The following is a 19,282-nucleotide window of genomic DNA, read 5'->3' as shown; positions in this document are numbered from 1 at the left end:
TGAGCGTGTGCCTGTGGTTTACCAGTTGAAACTACAGGATGGCTGTGGAAGCAGTGGTATCAGGCTCCGAAGCAAACACACCATGGCCAAACCAGAGGGACTGCAGTCCAGGAAAGCCTCTCACAAATCAATGGAGTGTACGTGACTAGTGGGGTCACGTACTATTTGGCTGTCTGTGGCAGTTCCATACCAGGTGAATCAATAGCATTTCTTCATTTTGAAAGTATGCTGTCACTTAACTATACTGCCCACATTCATAGGATTTTCAAAGAGAATCCCAACTTAGAATTCCTGCTTTCTGGGAAACTGCAGTGTAATTTGAAACAAAGTTCTCTAGTAGAAGATGATAGAAAGCTAGGTGATAGTGGTGGGGAGAGTTGGGCTGAGATAATCAGAAGGACGTCACTCTAGCTGGATTGCTGAGAATGGGCAGTCCATGTGGAGGCAGAGAATTTTGACGCAGATTTAGGTTCTGTGGTTTGGTGATAAAGAGGAGAAGGTTTGGCGTGGAATTGGAGGCAGCAGCATGAGCTCAGGCAGGATTCTGCTTGAGACCATCCTACCAGAGGGAAGACTTGTGAGGAATTAGGAAGGAGGCCAAGGAAAATGGGGTAAAGTATTAGTGTTTCTCTTCATTATAGATTTTTATCCTGTAGGCAATAACGGGCTAATCCAGATTGAGTACAGAAATGAGACAAAGAAATGTGTTTTGTCTTCAACTGGTAATATATTAGGAATTAGTGGAGAGTGCCTATATGGATGAAAGCCTTGTATAGAGTCAGTTTTTTAATTAATTAATTGGCTGCATTGGGTCTTTGTTGCTGCACATGGGCTTTCTCTAGTTGTGGCAAGTGGAGGCTACTCTTTGTTGCAGTGTGCAGGCTCCTCATTGTGGTGGCTTCTCTCGTTGTGGAGCACGGGCTCTAGGCATGTGGGCTTCAGTAGTTGTGGCACCCAAGCCCAACAGTTGCGGCTCGTGGGCTCTAGAGTGCAGGCTCAGTAATTGTGGTGCACAGACTTAGTTGCTCCACGGTGTGTGGGATCTTCCTGGAGCAGGGATCGAACCTGTGTTCCCTGCACTGGCAGGCGGATTCTCAACCACTGTGCCACCTAGGAAGTCCCTAGACTAAGTTTTATTCAATAAAAAGTATTGTTAATTCAACAAAACCAAGCGGTGAGGGTCCTAACTCACATGGGAGTAAATAGATAGAGAGATGTGAGAGGGCTAACACAATTGAATCTTTAAAAAAAAAAAGAAAGGCTGGAGTTTGAATTTGAGTAAGTAGAAAAAAAATAGTAACATCCATAGAAAAGAGTTAACTTGGGAGGAGAAGTTTTGCTTTGCTATGTGGATTGTGGGTGGGAAGGCTGTAAAATGGTGAGATTGAGGGATTGGACTAGCAGCTCACCCATACCTGGTTGAAGCTTGAGTTTGGACCACCCTATGACTGGTCGGGGCACAGCTGACAGGTGCGGGGAGGGCCCTAGGGAGAGCTTTGGGAGAGGATTACATCTGGGTTGCAAAGAGTGAAGCAAAGCAAGTAAATGAAGAATGGGATGCATAAGGGCCCCAGGGAAGTTTAAATAAGTTCCAGTCTTAGTCCTAAAATCTTTAGACTGAAGAAATATTTAAGCCTACCACTTTCACTTAAAAGTCAGGGTATTGTTAGGTTTTAAACTCTTGGCTGTTATCACGACTTTGATTCATGCTCAGTGATTTGGAGGGGATTTTGTAAAAAGAGGTTGCCTTTACAATATGAGCAGGGTTTTTTTGCTTTGATAAGTTAGTCCTTGTTTATAAAAGGGTGAGAAATGATCTGGGCCACTCTGCTTAGAGACCCCTCACGCATAAGAAATGGCAGCATTTTGTAAACTCCAGAATGAATGTGAGCATTCCAGATGTGAGCCCTCGTTTACATCTAACATTGTAAAATTAATAATTAAATTAAGACACCAGCCATAATACCGTTAGTGTTCTCAGTCTTATTTGCCTCTGTATTCCCATGTCATGTCATTGCCCATCAGTGTATGAATCTTTTTCTATCTTGGGAAATAATATTGGTTATAAATTTACTTCCCTCACTGCCCCCGCCTCCCTCAATACTGTAGCTTAGTAGTTTTTAGCACTTTCTCTTTGGCCACATCTGATAGAGTTTCACTGAGTCTTCCTGTGAAGAAGTTAGTGGGAACTTCAGTTTACTCCAGGTTACACAGTCAAGATTTTAATTTCTACACTGAAGGCTCTCTTTAGATTATTATTTTTGCCAAATTCATTTCTTATTGCCATGAACAACAGAATGGCATGGAACTGTATCTTGAAAAATAGGTCATTTTCTTGAACAATGTGTTTTTGAATTTTTTTTCCTTTGGTTTTGAAGCCACTTGGCTTATTTAATGTATGAATCCCTTCTTCCCTCGGTCACTCTGAGAGAGCTAAAACCAAGGTCCCTTACAAAGTAACAGAGATTCGAGGCAGATGCTATAAAGTTTAGGAACTACCCAGCAGCTCTAGATGTTGGTATCTATCCTGTGTCCAGTTTGTCTTACGATTGGCTTTTTGGACTTTATTTGTTTGGGGTTTCCTACTTGGTGCCTGGTCTCCTCTCCAAAACTAGCACTGCTTATGGGCAATGACGAACGGCAGAGTTCTACCTGGGTAACAGACATACCTGGTAAGGCTCTAGCTTATCATAAGACTGGTGCCAAAGTTTTTCAATTCTGTGGAAGTTACTATTATTTTATTTATAATTTATTTTTATACAATTTTAAAGGTTACTTTCCATTTACAGTTATTACAAAATATTGGCTGTATCCCCCGTGTTGTACAATACATCCTTGAGCCCTGTGGAATGTTATTTTTATCCTAGCTTTCACATTTAATGCCTGATGCTGTTAAGGATAGTACGTTGTGGATTATATGGGATTTTATAAGTTTCCTGGTGGCTTCACCCTTAGTATACTAGTTTAGAGCTGGGTAATAGAAACTTAGCATCTCCCTTAAGGGGCCAGTAGCTTGACAGGCGCTTCCCTCACAGTGAGAATTGGCATTGGGTAATCCTGCCTCACCTAAACCCCTAGTCCTGGAGCAGTGGACTGATGGCCTTTTAAAGGCCACTTCTGCCCTGCAGTGGTCATAAAGGGAAGAATATAGCTAAGCTCAGGCAAAAATGTCAAGACCCTTGGCTTTATCCTAAAAATGGAAACTAAAGATATTCGTAATGATACTCTATATCACATCTGTTACACAACTGATTTAATGAACTGTATCATTCCATTGTTATATCATAGGAAACAAATTGCTGAGTTCCAGCTTCAAGGAAGAGCTAAATATTGCATCATTATGATGGATTAGAGCATGTGATCTCTTTCAGGATTTGAACTACTAAAGTTATACCAACAAACACGTTAAGAAAATGTGACATTGTAAAGCCTTTGGAATTAAAAGTTGTAAAACAGCAAGTCAGTTGGATTGCAAAAGTGTATGATTCTTAAGCATTTTCTTCCGCTCTCAAAATGGCTACATCACTCATGACAGCACTAGTAGAATTGGATCATTCATGCATAGTTCTGTCTTGTCATCTCCAGGGACCTTGGGATAAGGAGAAAAGGCTGGTGGAGTTGAGGACAGAATAAAAAGATGTAAGCATTCCTCATAAAGAGGAACTATCCTGGGGATAGAGGATGCTGACTCGTTTATTAGCATACGCCAGGCACATAGCAGGTCCCTGATAGATGTGTGGAAGGGTAGGTTGTCACATTGTCTTTACTAGCATCTAGTGTCTACTCCTAGAAACAAAGGAAGCTTTAGGCAAGTAAGACTTCTTTATGCTCAGACCTTAGAACCTAGATGGTCAATGTGTGGAACCAATCTCCCAATAGACGGTGCAGATTAGGTGTGACTAGGTACCCAAAAGGTTTGTGTGGTTGAAGACGGCTAGGTTTTTTGAAAGAAGGTGGCATGGCAGAATTCATGGTTTTCCAGGTGTGGGAGGCAATGGGAGTGCCACCGGGAACGTCTGTGGTCATTATGGGGATATGTGGATGGGACCAGCCAATGTTCCCTCTGGGCTAAGCTGTACAAGCATATCCTTGCTGTACTTGTAACTCTCTATACTAACCCAGTACTTCTGGCTGGTGTAATGAGACTGGAAAAAGTGATAGCAATGAGGTCAGAGACAAGCAAAAGATAGTGATTGCGAAGCTGGTCTTACTAGGTCTATGACTGCCCAACTCCTACTTCAGACCTGCTTTAAGTAAGATCTGGAAAATGGTTCTGGTCTGTATCCCTATCCATGGCTGGATAGGGCGATCCTCATGTGTCATCAATGCAGTTACCACTTTCACAACATCACAAATGAAATATAGTAGCTGACCATACTGTACATTTCTGGATGATATGGATTATTGCTGTATAATCAGTAATATCCGCATTAAGTAGTTGTATGGAGACTGGCACTTAGTGTACAGTATTTAATGGATAGCTTAGTTTTAACTTAAGATTAACCCATTTTGCCCTGTGGTCACTGTCTCCACTAGCATTTCAAGCCCATCGAAGACAACTGAACTACAGTGGTAGTTCAAGATAGGAATCCTGGAGATAGGGATGTAGTGGTTGGGGTAATGAAGGGTTGGGTAGGAAGGGTATGGTAAGCTTCCTTTGCAGTTCCTAACACCAGCAGTGTGTCCTGTAATTTAACTCAATTCTGACACTGTCTGCCGGGAAATGGCATCAGATTCCACGTGGTAAGGGCTCAGTTGTATAGGACTGTGCCACACCTCCCCTTTCAGATTCCACTCAAAAGCCAGGTTTTCTGACACACTGGCTATAGATGGAGGTCTCAGAACCCTCTGCCTTGGGTTTGATTAACTTGCTACGTTACTGGTTTATTATAAAAGGCTGTAACTCAGGAATGGCTTGATGGAAGAGATGCATAGGGCAAAGTAGGTGGGAAAGGTCACGGAGCTTCTACACCCTCTGCTTGTGGAGCACTCTCCCGGCACCTCCATGTGTTTGCCCACCCAGAAGCTCTCTGAACCCCTTCTTGGGTTTTTATGGAGACTCCATCACATAGGCATGATTGATTAAATCACTGGTCATTGGTGATTGTTTCAACTCCCAGTGTTTCTGCTCTTTCCCCAAATCGGGGTGGGACTGAAAGTTCCAACTCTATTCAGTTAGGTTTTCCTGGCAACCAGTTCCTCCCCCCATCTTTAGGTGCGTTTCAAAAGTCACCTCATGAACATAAACCCAGTTGTGGTGGAAAGGAGTTTGTTATGAATAGCAAGACACCTATTTCACCTTTCTGGATCTGTCATGAACTGAGGACAAGAGACCAAATATAACAAAAGATGCTCCCATTGCTCTTATCACACATGACATTCCAAGGGTTTTGGGAGCTGTGGGGCAGAAACTGGACAAAGACCAAATATATCTGAGAAATATATTTTGGTCATATGGGTGATCAAATATATATTATAAATCACAATATTGAAGAATGACAAACAGGAAACAACTGAATTGTGATACAGGAATGGTTAAATGAGTCATAACACCTTTAAACTAAGGAATTTTGTGGCCATTTAAAGCTGTAGTATATGTGGTATATACAAACAGCTCATGCAGCTCAATATCAAAAAACAACCCAATCAAAAATGTGTTGAAGATCTAAATAAACATTTCTCCAAAAAAGACATACAGATGGCCGAAAAGCACATGAAAAGATGCTCAACATTGCTAATTATTGGAGAAATGCAAATCAAAATTACAGTGAGGTATCACCTCACACCAGTCAGAATAGTCATCTTCAAAGTCTACAAACAATAAATGTTGGAGAGGGTGTGGAGAAAAGGGAAACCTCTGGTGGGAATGTAAATTGGTACAGCCACTATGGAGAACAGTATGGAGGTTCCTTAAAAAAATAAAAATAGAACTGTCTTAAGATCCAGCAATCCCACTGGGCATATATCTGGAGAAAAACCATAATTCCAAAAGATACATGCACCCCAGTGTTTCACTGCAGCACTATTTACAATAGCCAAGACATGGAAGCAACCTAAATGTCCATCCACAGATGATGGATAAAGAAGATGTGGTACACACACACACACACACACACACACACACACACACACACACGCACGTGCGCGCACACACACACACACACACAGAGGAATAGTACTCAGCCATTAAAAAGAATGAAATAATGCCATTTGTAGTAACATGGATGAACTTAGAGATTATCATACAAAGTGAAGCAAGTTAGACAAAGACAAGTATCATATGATATCGTTTATATGTGGAATCTAAAAAAATGATACAAATGAACTTATTTACAAAGCAGAAACAGATTCACAGATAAAAAAACTTATGGTTACCAAAGGGGAAAGGTGGGGTGGGGGGAGGGATAAATTAGGAGTTTGGGATTAACATATACACACTACTATATATAAAGTAATCAACAAGGACCTACAGTATAGCACAGGGAACTCTACTTAATATTCTGTAATAACCTAAATGGGAAAAGAATCTGAAAAAGAATAGATATATGTATATGTATAACTGAATTACTTTGCTGTACCTCTGAAACTAATACATTGTAAATCAACTATACTCCAATATAAAATAAAAATTAAAAAAAAAAAGCTTGTGGTAAGCAGTTTGCCAAGGTATAGTAAGTGAAACCAAGTCATAGAATAATATTCATAGTGTTCAGTTTTTTCAACTAATAAAAAGAATCTGTGCTTATGCATTTGGTAATGCATTTTTAAAAAGATCTGGAAGGGTATATCAAACCATTATAAGTGGACTCTCACTTTTTACTCTATAATGGCCCTGAAGGGGGAACTTTTTATGAGCATGTATTAATTTTATAATTTTGAAATAACTTTTAAATGCTGGGGGCAACATAGCAGTCAAAAGGAAAAAAGAGTTTGAAGATGTGAAATGGGATGATGAAAGGAGGAAGATCCCCGAGGAAGCAGAAAGAAATGTTGATGACAGCATGAGCAGTAGCAGGGGTAGCTAATATTCATTTAGCAGCTGAAAAGTGCCAAAATGTGTCCTAAATGTTTTACAATACCAAGTCACTTGATTCTATGAGGTAAATATTATCAGTCAAGGACATGAAGGCACAGAGAGGTCATGCAACTTGCCCAATCTGAGAGCTCACAAATGGTGCTGCTGGGATTCAAAACCAGGTGGTCTGAATTCAGAACCAGTGCTTTTAATCACTGACCTCTACTGCTGGCTGACAGGTGGGGTCCAGAGCACAGGTGGAGGATTAGCCTGACAGGAAGAGAGAAACCTGACTGAACCGTTAATTAGTTTTCTCTTGTTGCATAACAAATTACCACAAGCTTAATGGCTTAAAAAAAAAACAATTTAGTATCTCACATTCTGTAAGTCATAAGTCTGGGCAGGCTTAACTGGGTTCTCAACTTAGCATCTCACAAGACCAAAAGCAAGATGTCAGCAGGGTTGGGCTCACATCTGGAGGATCCAGTGAAGATTATGCCTCCAAGGTCACTGATGTTGGCAATATTGAGTTCCTTTTGGCCCTAGGACTGAGTTCTCCCATTTCCTTGCTGGCAATTAAGAGTTTGCTGCAATTAGTAATTAGTCTGCTTCACTCCTCACCTTGTAATCTTGCCTTCATTTATATCTGCAAGGTCAGCAATCGCACGTGGAATCTCTCACAGGCTTGAAAACTCTGGAATTTTAAAGGACTTTTATGATTTGGTTGGGTCACCCACATAATTTCCCTTTTCCTGTGCTTGTAAAATAATGTAATCATCAGAGTAAACTTCATCATGTTCAATAGTCCTGGAGAACAGGGGGAAACCTGGAGGCCATTGTAGAATTCTGCCTACCACAATTATGGTGATGCATGGTGGGAAGTCTTTGTGCGGAAGGGTCTAAGGGCTTGTAATGCCTTCCTGGATAGGACTTGAAAATGCTCAACTTGAAGGGAGATGTTTCGGGATGAAGGTTTGAATAGGTGACTAGCAAACCAAAGGTTTGCAACTAGTCAGTTTTATGGTATAAGTTGAGTTTGGAGATGAATCTGTGGGGGTACCAATCTACATGGCTGTGTGATTTTTCTCTAGCAGTCTGGCTTGAGGTGCAGAGGTCTGTGGTTCTTCTGAGAAAGCTAGCCCAAAAGGACCCAAAGGTCAAGGAAAATGACCAGCTTAAGTGATGGATTCTAGAATCTAGGCCAGAAATAGAAGATAGAGAAAACCAGAGTGAGAGAGTCAGGAAAGTAGTTAATTTACAAAAGCTGCGGGGTAGTGCGAGATTCCAGTTATTCCAGTTAAAGCAGGAAGTGGAGGAATGCTCCAGTAAGAGGTTATAGAGCAGTGGTTCTCCAAGTGTGGTCCCCAGACCAACAGCATTAGCATCACCTGGGGGCTTGTTAGAGAGGAAAATTCCCAGGTCCACCCCAGAGTCAGAAACTCTAGAATTCTGGAAGCACAGAAATCTGTGTTTTAACAAGTACTCTAGTTGATTTTGATGTCCAATAGGCTTGAGAATCACTGATGCAAATTCTTTCCTCTTGTTTAAGAACATTTTATCATGAATGGGACAGTAAGAAATTCCCAGAAAAGGCCGGGGCTGGGTAGGAAACACTGTGAGACATATAGAAGAGGACAAATGGCCCATGTTGTTCATGCTGAGCTAGGATGCCAAGGATAAGTTTAAAACATGCCTAAATTAACTGGCCTCAGGATTTTCAGAAATAACAAGCCCTTGTGATTCCAACCTGGAACAGTTGTATTACTGAGGTACTGTTCCAAGGCCAAGGCCAGGAGGATTTATTGATGAGAGTCAGAGATGGGTCCATCTGGGCTTGGACTGGCTATTCTTAAAAGAAGGGGGAATCCAACCCCCAGGGAAAGAGGTTGGAAATGGGAGTAGAAAGTTCCTGGGACCCTGAAAACAGCAAGAGACCTGCTGGATAGGGAGGGACACTTACCTGTGAGCAAGATCTAGCTCCATTTGGCACAACAGCAAACCATAGGACTTAGTCTCCCTTAGCTGCAGGCACCACCCGGATGGGCCAAGCTGTGGCACAAAGCTACAAGAGCCCAGGTGGGCCATGAACAAGGCTACAAGAGCCCAGGTGGGCCATGCTTAACCAACAGGAAGAGGAAGGAACTGAGGGATATATTTTGGAATGTGGGTAGCTGACCCCGAATAGTAATTCCCCTATAGTCTTAAAAATTTTTCTGAGTCAATTACTCTGGAAATATCTTAGGGTTAGGGTTAGTGTTAGGCAGTAAGATCCAAACAAGTTAAATACAATGTAGCCACACAACATTTTTCATTGTTGTTATAGGAACCCCTCCCCACAGTCAACAAATCATCTCAGGTGATTATGAACACACTGTACCTTCAGTGCTGCAATGCAGGATGTACTTGATATTAAAATCAGTTTTAGTTAAGTTAAAAAAATAACGTGCAGATGAATGTATATAGCATTTGTGTTAAAAAAAAAAGCCTTCTGCTTGTTTGCGATGTATATAAAATTTCTAGAAGACTTCACAAGAAACTGGTAAAACTGGTAGCCACTGGGAGTGGGAACTGGGAAGCTGGGGGAGAAAGGAAGTAGTAAGAGTTTTCATAATTAAACCTTAGGTACCTTTTAAATTTGGAGCACATATATGTATGCATTAAGAAATAAAAAATAAATACATTTAAAAAATAAATAGTGAGCTTTTATTATCCTCGACAACAGAGGAAAGTCAAGCTTGAAATCTATGGGCATTAAGTAGCCCCACCATGAAGGGTAGAAGCTGCGGCAGCACCTGGAGGAGCTTCCCCAGAGATTCCCTTAGTCTGGCCACCCTGCCAGAGGCATTCTAAGGAATCAGGACCCACAATGATCAGCAGGGAGGACAATGAGAAAAGCTTTCCAGTCTGAAATCAGCCGCTGTCCAGAGCTAGCACCTGGCAAGATACAACTCACTCTTCTGGTGGCGGTGTCACATCTTTACTGGAAGGTAGGTCAGAATTTGCACCTGTGACACCAAACCTCCTCCTCTCTTGGTGTCTCTCTCTCCTATTCCTCTCTGATTCCACATTCTTCTGATCTTTGGCCACAGTGTTTGATTTTTTGAGAAGAGAACATTGAACAAGTCAAGCTCTTGTCATTCTGCGTCTGAACTCTCATTTGACTTGGAAGACTTATGCTTTCGTTTTTTCTTCTTTTTCTTTTCTTTCTTTTTTTTCTTATGCTTTTCTTTCTTCTTTTTTTTCTTGTGTTTCTCTTTACATTCTGAGGAACTGGAGCTGCTCCCATCTTCATCTGATGTTGAATCCTCTAGTAACTGTTTTAACTGTTGTATCCTAAACACATAAGATTGACCAAAGAACCATATTCAACTTAAAATTTGTTTTTAGATAAAAATATAAGAACAGTACTTATTTTTACTTTTGCATGTTTCCCCCATTCTTGTCTACATCCATGCCTATTTTAGATGACTGTAACCAGTGTACAAGCTATTTTGTATTCTTTTCATGGTCTGAAATATTTCTGCAAGTTTCCATAGTCCTTACTATTACAACTTGTAACAGATGCATACTTTCCTAAATCATTCCCCCACTGCTCAAGTTCATACTAAGTAATCTACCTCAACAATTATAATTCAGGACAGAGAACTATACTCAATATTTTGTAATAACCTATAAGGGAAAAGGATCTGAATAAGAATATATGTATGTATATATATTATATATAATAATTATACATAATTATATATCAGTATAACCAACTTGAAAAAAAAAAAAACCTCCCAAACCCCCAAAAACTTCTGTTTTCTCACCCTGCCTTTAACCCTGTCTAGGAATTTTTAACAAAAGCTCAGATCTTTAAAGACACTGGAGAAGATAAATTACAGTTGCCAACATCAACTATCAGTGACATGAGTGGGCTGGGCCAAGCTCACCGATTTAAGTTAACTCAAGTAGAACAGGCTGGCCTGCTCATTCCCTACACTGACTTTTTCAGGGACTACTCCTGTCTTCCAAATATTTCCCAATTAAAGTACCATATTTACTAAAACCACTCCTCTAATACTAGAATTAAAAAATTTTTAATTTATAAAGTTTCTAACTTTATATAATTTCAAACTTTAAGAAGATGATATTATCATCAGGACAGTCTCACCTTATATCCTTTTCATGTCTTTTATTATCTCGAATGATGTCATACATGGGATCTTCATGTGCCTTGATGGTTAGAGGAGGTTAAGGTTAGGTTAGGCTTCATAGACTGCTAAATTAAAATTAAATCCCTCTTTCACTGAAACCAATTTTTTCCCCTGTTTGGTGTAATTTTATATTCAACATGTTCTAATCCTTCCTAAGGGTTGCCATCATTTCAAACTCCTGGAGGCTATGAAAAAGATTTTCCAGTTATACAAATACAGGATATAATTTACATAGCCTTTTTAAGGAAATAAACTGTGTCAAAACCATTAAATACTACTCAAGATTAAAAATATTGAGGTAATTCTATTTGTTCTATGTGGAAAGATGATCAAGAGATATTATTAAGCAAAACAGGTGAGTTGGAAATGATACGTAAGAATGACTCATGCATAGGTGCACAAAAACATACTGGGTGTGACCAAAGAGAAGTCTAGAAGTATACTCAAGCTACTTACTACAGATTCCCTCTAGGGAGAGAGGCAAGATTGGACTTGAAAAATCAATTGTGAAAAACCTTACTGTAATGTTTCCATTTTGTTAAACTAAGGCAAATTTATTCTCATGATATTTGTATAATTTAAAAGTACTTAAATTACTTAAAAATATGAATACACATGAATGAATTTAACGGCATGTGAATTATCTTTAAAAATATGTTTATTATAAAATTTTTACATATTAAAGAAAACATAACGTTAAAAATACCTATTATTTTACCACCCAGGAATATCCACTGTTAATATTTTAGTGTGGTTCTTCCAGTCATTATTCATAATTTACAAAAAGTTATAATCAGATATACAACTCTGTTCTCTTTTTCACTTATATTTTCATGAATATCTTCCTATGACATTACATATTCTTTTAAAACATAATTCTTAAAAGCTATATGATTTATATGTTGTAGTAATTTATGTTGTATACTGGACACTGCAGTTGTTTTCTATTTTTTTTTCCGTTTCTATTTCCTAATCATATAAGTAATTCTGAAAGTTGTCCTTATATATTCATAATAATTTATGTATAATGATGTTCTGTTGTATCCTTAGATCAATTCTTAGAATTTAGGTTTCTAAATTTTAAAAATATGAATACGTTTAAGTTTTTGAGATTTATTGTCATATTATCTATTATAGACAGTGTTAAAGTTGACATTCCAGGTAGCAGTGATTTATCCAGAATATTTTCTGTAAATTAGTAAAATGAAAACCCAGTATTTTAAATATCTTAAAATCCTGGGAGCATGTTTATATACCCCTATTTGATATGGTGATAATCCCAATATATCCAGTAAGAGCATAGTTAAATTGACCAAAACAGTTACTGAATGGTGCATTAACCCTGGCAGGTGACTTTGTTAAAATAAAAAGTGACATAATGATAGACTGATTTTACTGTCATCTAAAGAGGGTAAATCATTTATATGCACACTTTCAGTTTATGATAGAAAAACACAGACTTTTAGACAAAGACTGGGAAACTAAAACCCAGATTTTATTTATGAAATATGATTTTTTTTTTTTTTTTACATTAGTGAAAAGAAGACTGGGGAATTCCTTGGCGATCCAGTGGTTATGACTCTGCGCTTTCACTGCCAAGGGCCCAGGCTGGATCCCTGGTCAGGGAAAGGGCAACTAAGATCCCACAAGCTTCGTGCCAAAAAAAAAAAAAGACTGACTGAATTGATAATGCCTGCTTCAGAAAAAGAAGCAGCGTTCCCAAGACAAAAGCAAATAACATTTTAATAAGCATTTTTTTGTTAATAAACTAATCTGTCACACAAATTCGATTTAATAGAGATGTAGTTAACACCAGGTACTGTGGCCTAAAGGCTTTTGGGAATGTATTTTATGTGAACCTCCAGTTCCCTGGTGACTATCTGATTCACCGACATTCATCATTTCCAGTAAACGTAAATTGACACTCTGGGGTTTTACTTACTACTCTGAACTGTTCTAACTTTTGATTGCCTTTGATAAAGAAAGGGCATTCTTTGTCGCCCGTTCGGTGACCATACCGTTTACAACGCCAACCTAAAACAAAGAAAAAGGGATATATTTCTGTAAGATAATACATTTTTACTTAGTCAAGATAAAGGTATCAGTAGATCATATTAAAGATATTCTTCATTCGATTCCAATTTTAAAAGCAAATATAGTTAATGGATGAATCATGTAAGATCCCGGAAAAGAAAGGGACACTAATTACTTCCTCTAGTATTCTTTAATCGTAGAATTTTAGAAATGAACCAAGTACTTACTAAATAATCCCATGCAAAAAGTAAAGTGCAATTTTTTTCCTTAAACTGTGTCACAGGTTGAATTGTGTCGTCCCCTCTGCTTCCCCATTGTATTGAATCTCCTAGCCCCTAGTATCTCAGAATGACCTTCCTGGGAGACATGGTTTTTAGAGGCCTGGAATACATCCTTCCCTCACAGCCCTCAGAAGGACACCTTGACTTTGGACTTTTAGTCTCTGGAACTGTGAGACAATAAATTTCTCATTTAAGTCATGCAGTTTGTGGTACTTTGCTACAGCAGACCTAGTAAATTATATAGGCATCAACAACTCCAACCAAGGAGGTCAGAAGTGGGAAGAGGAATTATAGGTAAGATCAGGCAATTTTGCTCCACGCTGGTAGCTACTGAAAATATGGAGTGACAGGGAAGTAATGTTTTGCCCTTTATATTTTTATTTGAGAGTTAGTAGTAGGAAACCATTGGGAAAAAAATGAAGTTTAGGGATCCTCTGACCTGCCCCTGTCCTTATCTCCCCACTATTTCCACTTGGAGAAGAAGGAATGCATTCTTAATGCAAATGCAGACCCCTTCAAACAGATGTCTGTCTTTATGACAAAATGGGGGGGATTTTAAATGCCATGGATTGATGTACAGGTATCAAGAAGGATCCACACCATCTGTGATCAAAACTCTCTGTTACCTTTAACAAGATGATCCTTGTTATTCAGTGTGTGGTCAATGGACCAGCAAGATAAGCATCACCTGAGAGCTTGTCAGAAATACAGAGTATCAGGCCCACCCTCAGTTTGAGAAGCTCTGCTCTAGATAACACTAGGATCATGGCAATCAATGATTACGGGTTATATGTGCATGTGTTTTTCCACCTGGGATGGATCCAAGTTTTGTGGTGTCTGAAGCTTACATAATTTAAGGACAGGAAGGGCTCTTTGGGGGAAAAAATCTCTCCTTGGCAAATTTTATAAAGACAGAACCACATGACTACATTGGTGGGACTCCAAAGGCCTTTGGAAGGTGCAAGGGCCTTAAAACTTAAGCTTCATTAAGGTCATGTAAAACTGGTTCTGGTCCAGACTAAATACTTTTAATTTGCAGGTCAATGAAAAGAACTATAAAATGGTAAGTGAAGCACAACTAACTAACCCATCACAGAGAGGAGTGGTTTTTAACCTTAATTAAAAAAAAAAAAAAAAAAAAAAGGAAATGTAATCAGTTTACTACATGATTCAACTCTGAAAATAATAATAAACACAAAGCGTGTATTTAACTAAATTTATGACATAACTACTATTGGGAAAATGAGAGATAGGAAGGGTATGTATATGAGATGGGATGGAGGAAGAAAAAAAGAGCTGAATTCTTGTCTTCTAAAGTAAGAAGTTAACAGATAATGAAGAAACCTGAAAAATCAAGGGGCAGGAATGTATTCCTATTATCTAGATACATGTGAATAAACTTCAAAATAACCTTCTTAAAAGAGGTTGAGGTGTTTGCCTTTTAGGTAAGGGGAATGAAGGAAAGGGGCTGGAAACTGCTATATTAATTGTGTGCATGAAGAATCTGTGTAAAAACAAATGTCTTTAAAGGCAGAGGACCCCTTCTTCAAATGCCATCTTATGCTGGATGAAGGTGAGGTGGAGGGTGTGCACACAGAGCTCTACCTGTTCCAAACCCACCCTCTGTGGCCCATAGCTCCTCTCAGGTTACCTGGATAAAACCTCAACACCACTGATGAGGATGACTGACTGAGGCAAGACCCAAGGGACCGCCTTCCAATGCATCCTTCGTCCCCCATGGCATTTCTACATGGAATACCCTTTCTATTACAGGAATATGACTGAAGGGTATGCTCTGCAGGCAGCTACGGCCCTGTGTAAGACTACTACCCTTGCAGCCAGAAGCCCTGGAGTCAAAGCACTGCTCCGCCTCTTACCCCAGAACACTTACTAACACAGGCGAGGCAGCTTCCTCATCTACAGGATAGAGATCATGCCCTGACTTGAACAGCACGGTGGTGAGAACCAATTGAAAGAAGCGAACTTGTTTGTAAACAGTGGCCTATGACTTGCGTGTATTGAGGGTGTGACTTGAAACCCTTCCACACTCACACTGCATGACTTTGACTTCTTTCCCCAGTGGCATCCAAAGTCCTTTGGTTGGTGCGTGGGCCAGAAATTCCCTGGCGTGTTCATTGCCTGGGACATCTGGTATACAGTCTTCTGGCTTAGTCTCATCTTCCTGAAAAAGGAAACAGTGTGTAAGCTATGTGGCAAAAAAGCACCGGAACTCTCTCCCACCTGTTTGAGAACACAGCATTGCCTGGCTTTCCCATGGGCTGGAGATCCCAATGTCATCATAAGTTACCCTCTGAAGAGCTAGCAAGACAAATTATAACGGACAGAAAAAATGGAAGTAACTATACTAGAAGAGCTAGCTACACCACGAAAACAAAGTAGTTGTTCTTAGAGAAAAGGTACTAGTGTTTACATAGGAATGATCTGGGAGCTCCAAATTATGATTCTAAATCACAAAAATCAGAGTCTAAGATCACAAAAAGTTTTCTGCTAACTTAAAAGCTTTGTGGAAAGCAGCAGAATATGTAATTAAACAAGTGAGGTTTCCTGGAATAATAAAAACAATATGTTAAAGTAGATTATTATACCTTGAAAGCCACTGTCATGTTTTATAATCTCAAACATGCCGGATTTGTGAGATGTATTTTCACCTCCAAATAACTGCACTATATAATGAAGGTGCTGGTTTGTTTTTACCTTATGGTGTTTTTTTTTTTTTCAAGTTTCCATGACTATTAAATTTATAATGGAAAAATGTTTTCTAAAAATCTCTTTTTTAAGTTGAAAGTTACCAAACAGAAAAGGTTACTTTGGCCTTAAGCCCTCTAAGTCTCGCTCCTGCAGAAAGACACTGACACTGTGGCCAGGGCGCTGGAGGAGGGACTCCTGCACCAGGCCGGGCTGGACTCAACGAGCTTCACGTCTCCTCAGAGCCCACTGTTCTCTGAGCTGATAACGTTCAAGAAACCAGCACCCAGAGGGTCAGAGAAGGAACATGGGGCAGGAGAGCTCTGAGAAGATGCAGTCACAAGTGAGACAGAAAGAAGGGGAGCGAGTGCTGAGGAACACTCAGGGGCCTGCAGTGGTTTCTTCGGGGACAGACACAAGGCTGATTAAATTTCTGCAAAAGCACAGGCTGTGACAAAGCCCAAAGTGCATGAACCGACTGCCATCTTCAGGGAAGAAACAGAACTATCATAAAAGGAGGTTTAAACCTATGCAGCTGTTTCTCATAACAAGTGACTGAGTCTGAGCACTGAGTCAAATCTGTCTCAGAGAAAAATCCAAAGTACAAACTTCACACTGACCTTGATAAGCCCAGGAGGAGGCTTCTCATAACTAGAAAGGAAAAAAACACCAGTCATCAACCATGTTCACAGGAACATAACCCAGTTCAATCAGCAAAAAGCAACTGCAGGCCAAAATAAAAAGACTTTTTTCTTTTTTTAGTAAAAACGTAAAACTATGTTATAATTAAAACAGTTAATAAAATATGCCCAGCAGTCAGAAGTCCCATATAAATAAACTGATGCTATACCACACCCTACTGGGATGCAGAACTTAAATTCTCTGCAATAATAACTTGGTGTCATGGCACCATGATTTTACTTTTGACATAAGGGAAAGCAAGAGATTGCAGGGAACTGGGAGGTAAGAAAGCCTTGAGCTAATTATGGTTCCAGTCTGTCATTACAGCTGTGGGTGATTCACCTACCAAAACTTCCAACTTCCATAACACGGAGAGGCTCATGGGGGCGGGATGGGGGCAGCGGGTAGTGAGTGATCTGTTCTAAGGAATCTAAGGATGGGGGCTGCGCTGGGAGGAGGGAGCAAAGCCAGAGGGAAGGGCCTGTTGTAGGGGAAGGAGGTGGGGGTGATCTGTTCCGGAGGCTCCACCTCTCACTCCCCACCCTGCCAGCTCTGGATTCAAGATCCTCCCTGCAGGCCTGTCCTGTCCTCAGAGGGGGCTGCTGGGCTGCCATCTGCTCCTCAGCTCTCTGACGGCCCTCTATGCCCCTACTGACCTCTCAGGACTCAGGGATGCAGGACTCCTGCTGGGTGCCTGGACCACAGGCAGCACTCAGTGAAGAACTACTGCTAGAGAAGCAGATGACTGATTGTGTGCAAACCTATTTTCCCTTCCACCAACAGAACTCTCAGACCTCAGGGTCCTGAGGATACAAGTCATGCCTGTGCTCCCAACTCATTTCCACTTTTCATCACTGCTGGAACTTCCAGAAAAGGCTGCTGGATGCCAAATCAAGAAAAGCAGCATCCAATTCTTGTGTTCATTTAAAAAAATTAATTTTAAAATTTAAAAATTGAGATATAATTGACATATAACATTGTACTATTTCAGGTGTAATTTTGTTTAGTTTCAAGCACTGACGCGTTCCAGGCTATACAACACAAGCGTGGGTGTCTGGCTTTTAAATATGAGTGCCTAATTGACAAAACCCCCTTCTTAAAAAACAGCAGTTGGAGGGACTTCCCTGGCAGTCCAGTGGTTAAGACTCTATCTTCCCAATGCAGGGTCCCGGGTTCGATTCCTGATTGGGAATTAATATCCTGCATGTCACATGATGCCCCCCCCCCCCCGCCAAAAAAGTATCTTTTCAATGCCTCTAAAATGAAATTTTACTGAGAGAGGGCATCAGGGTGCTGTGGCTGTTTAAAATTGTATCTTGACTCTAACAACTTGGAAACAGGGGAGTCCCAAATTTGCTGCACATAGAAGGTAGGTGCAGAGATGATTAATTTTCTGAATTTTGTACAGTGAAAATGTCATCAGGAAAACAATAATAAATTCTAAAATGATTAATCTTTTATCTAATAGTCCAATAGAATACTAGTTATCCCAAAACTAGTCCAAAATAGTTTGTTAAAAAAAAGAAAGCAGTAGTGTACAGGAGAGTGTGTTCGATATGGTTCTATTTGTGTGTATGGGAAAAGGGAGATTATATATATATACACACACAGGATACCTGAGGGAGGGAGCTTTACTTTTCACTTACATTTATTTACATGCGAATACACTGCCTCAAACAAGGTTTTTTAATTACAAAAGAAAAATGAAATTAACATCATCTTCCTTATACTTATATCTATGTTGGCATAAGCCCAGGCTAATAAAGCTCTGAGAGAGAAACCAAAGGTAACATGGGACTTAGGAACAAAAAAGGGCCAAAAATATGCTATTAGGAGCTCGTTTCCGCTATAGAGTTATATAGCATGCATTTCTGTTTTAAAACTTCAATGTTATTTCCCTAATTGATTCAGTAATTAAATCCTCACTCCTGCTCTAACCAACTTGCTATTTCCTCCTACCAAAAAAGAACAGGTATATTAGGAGAAGCTAAACTTAATTTTCAGGTGATATTGAAGGTTCAACTTAAAAACTTACTCCTTGCAGAAGTAAGCAGTCAACAATTACCATGCCAGGAGGACTAAGGTGATAAGCGTACTCCTAATGAAATCCAGAAAAGCCATAAGGTTGAAACTCCTCTCAGGGACACCCATGTAACCCTTGACAAAGGTACTTCATAGCTTGGGAACCGCCAAAATGGAGGCCTCCCCAATGGCCAAGCTCATGTCACAAATCTAAAACTAAGTCAGCCTGCACTAACGGGGAATGCCTCACTGTCAAGGAAATTTAGAATACCCCAATCACGATCCTCCAACTTAGCCTTACTTAATCTTACCCTAGATAAGAGGATATGCTAGCCTTATAAGGAAAT

At 39.8% G+C, this 19,282-nt stretch overlaps 1 protein-coding gene across 3 annotated transcripts in view; it reads right to left on the bottom strand.

Annotated features, from left to right (window-relative positions):
• RP9 (RP9 pre-mRNA splicing factor) overlaps positions 1-19,282 on the bottom strand; it is a 150,542-nt gene that overhangs the window by 126,213 nt on the left and 5,047 nt on the right. For 2 of the 3 annotated variants that reach the window (XR_009053229.1, XR_009053230.1), the window contains exons 2-6: positions 16,853-16,883; positions 15,579-15,708; positions 13,154-13,245; positions 11,169-11,230; positions 10,021-10,348 (exon numbers count right to left, since the gene is read on the bottom strand). Coding sequence is in view for 1 of the 3 variants with exons in the window: in XM_057732115.1 (XP_057588098.1) it covers positions 10,150-10,348; positions 11,169-11,230; positions 13,154-13,245; positions 15,579-15,708; positions 16,853-16,883 (514 nt within the window). In the remaining 2 variants the exon portion in view is untranslated. Of the gene's footprint in view, positions 1-9,695; positions 10,349-11,168; positions 11,231-13,153; positions 13,246-15,578; positions 15,709-16,852; positions 16,884-19,282 lie in introns of those variants that run through there. The other variant, XM_057732115.1, reaches the window with a different exon arrangement.

This window comes from Hippopotamus amphibius, chromosome 4 (assembly GCF_030028045.1).
Source record: "Hippopotamus amphibius kiboko isolate mHipAmp2 chromosome 4, mHipAmp2.hap2, whole genome shotgun sequence".
Classification (NCBI taxonomy): Eukaryota; Metazoa; Chordata; class Mammalia; order Artiodactyla; family Hippopotamidae; genus Hippopotamus; species Hippopotamus amphibius.
The sequence above is the reverse complement of the archived record's forward strand: the minus strand, read 5'-3'. Positions and strand labels throughout refer to the sequence as shown.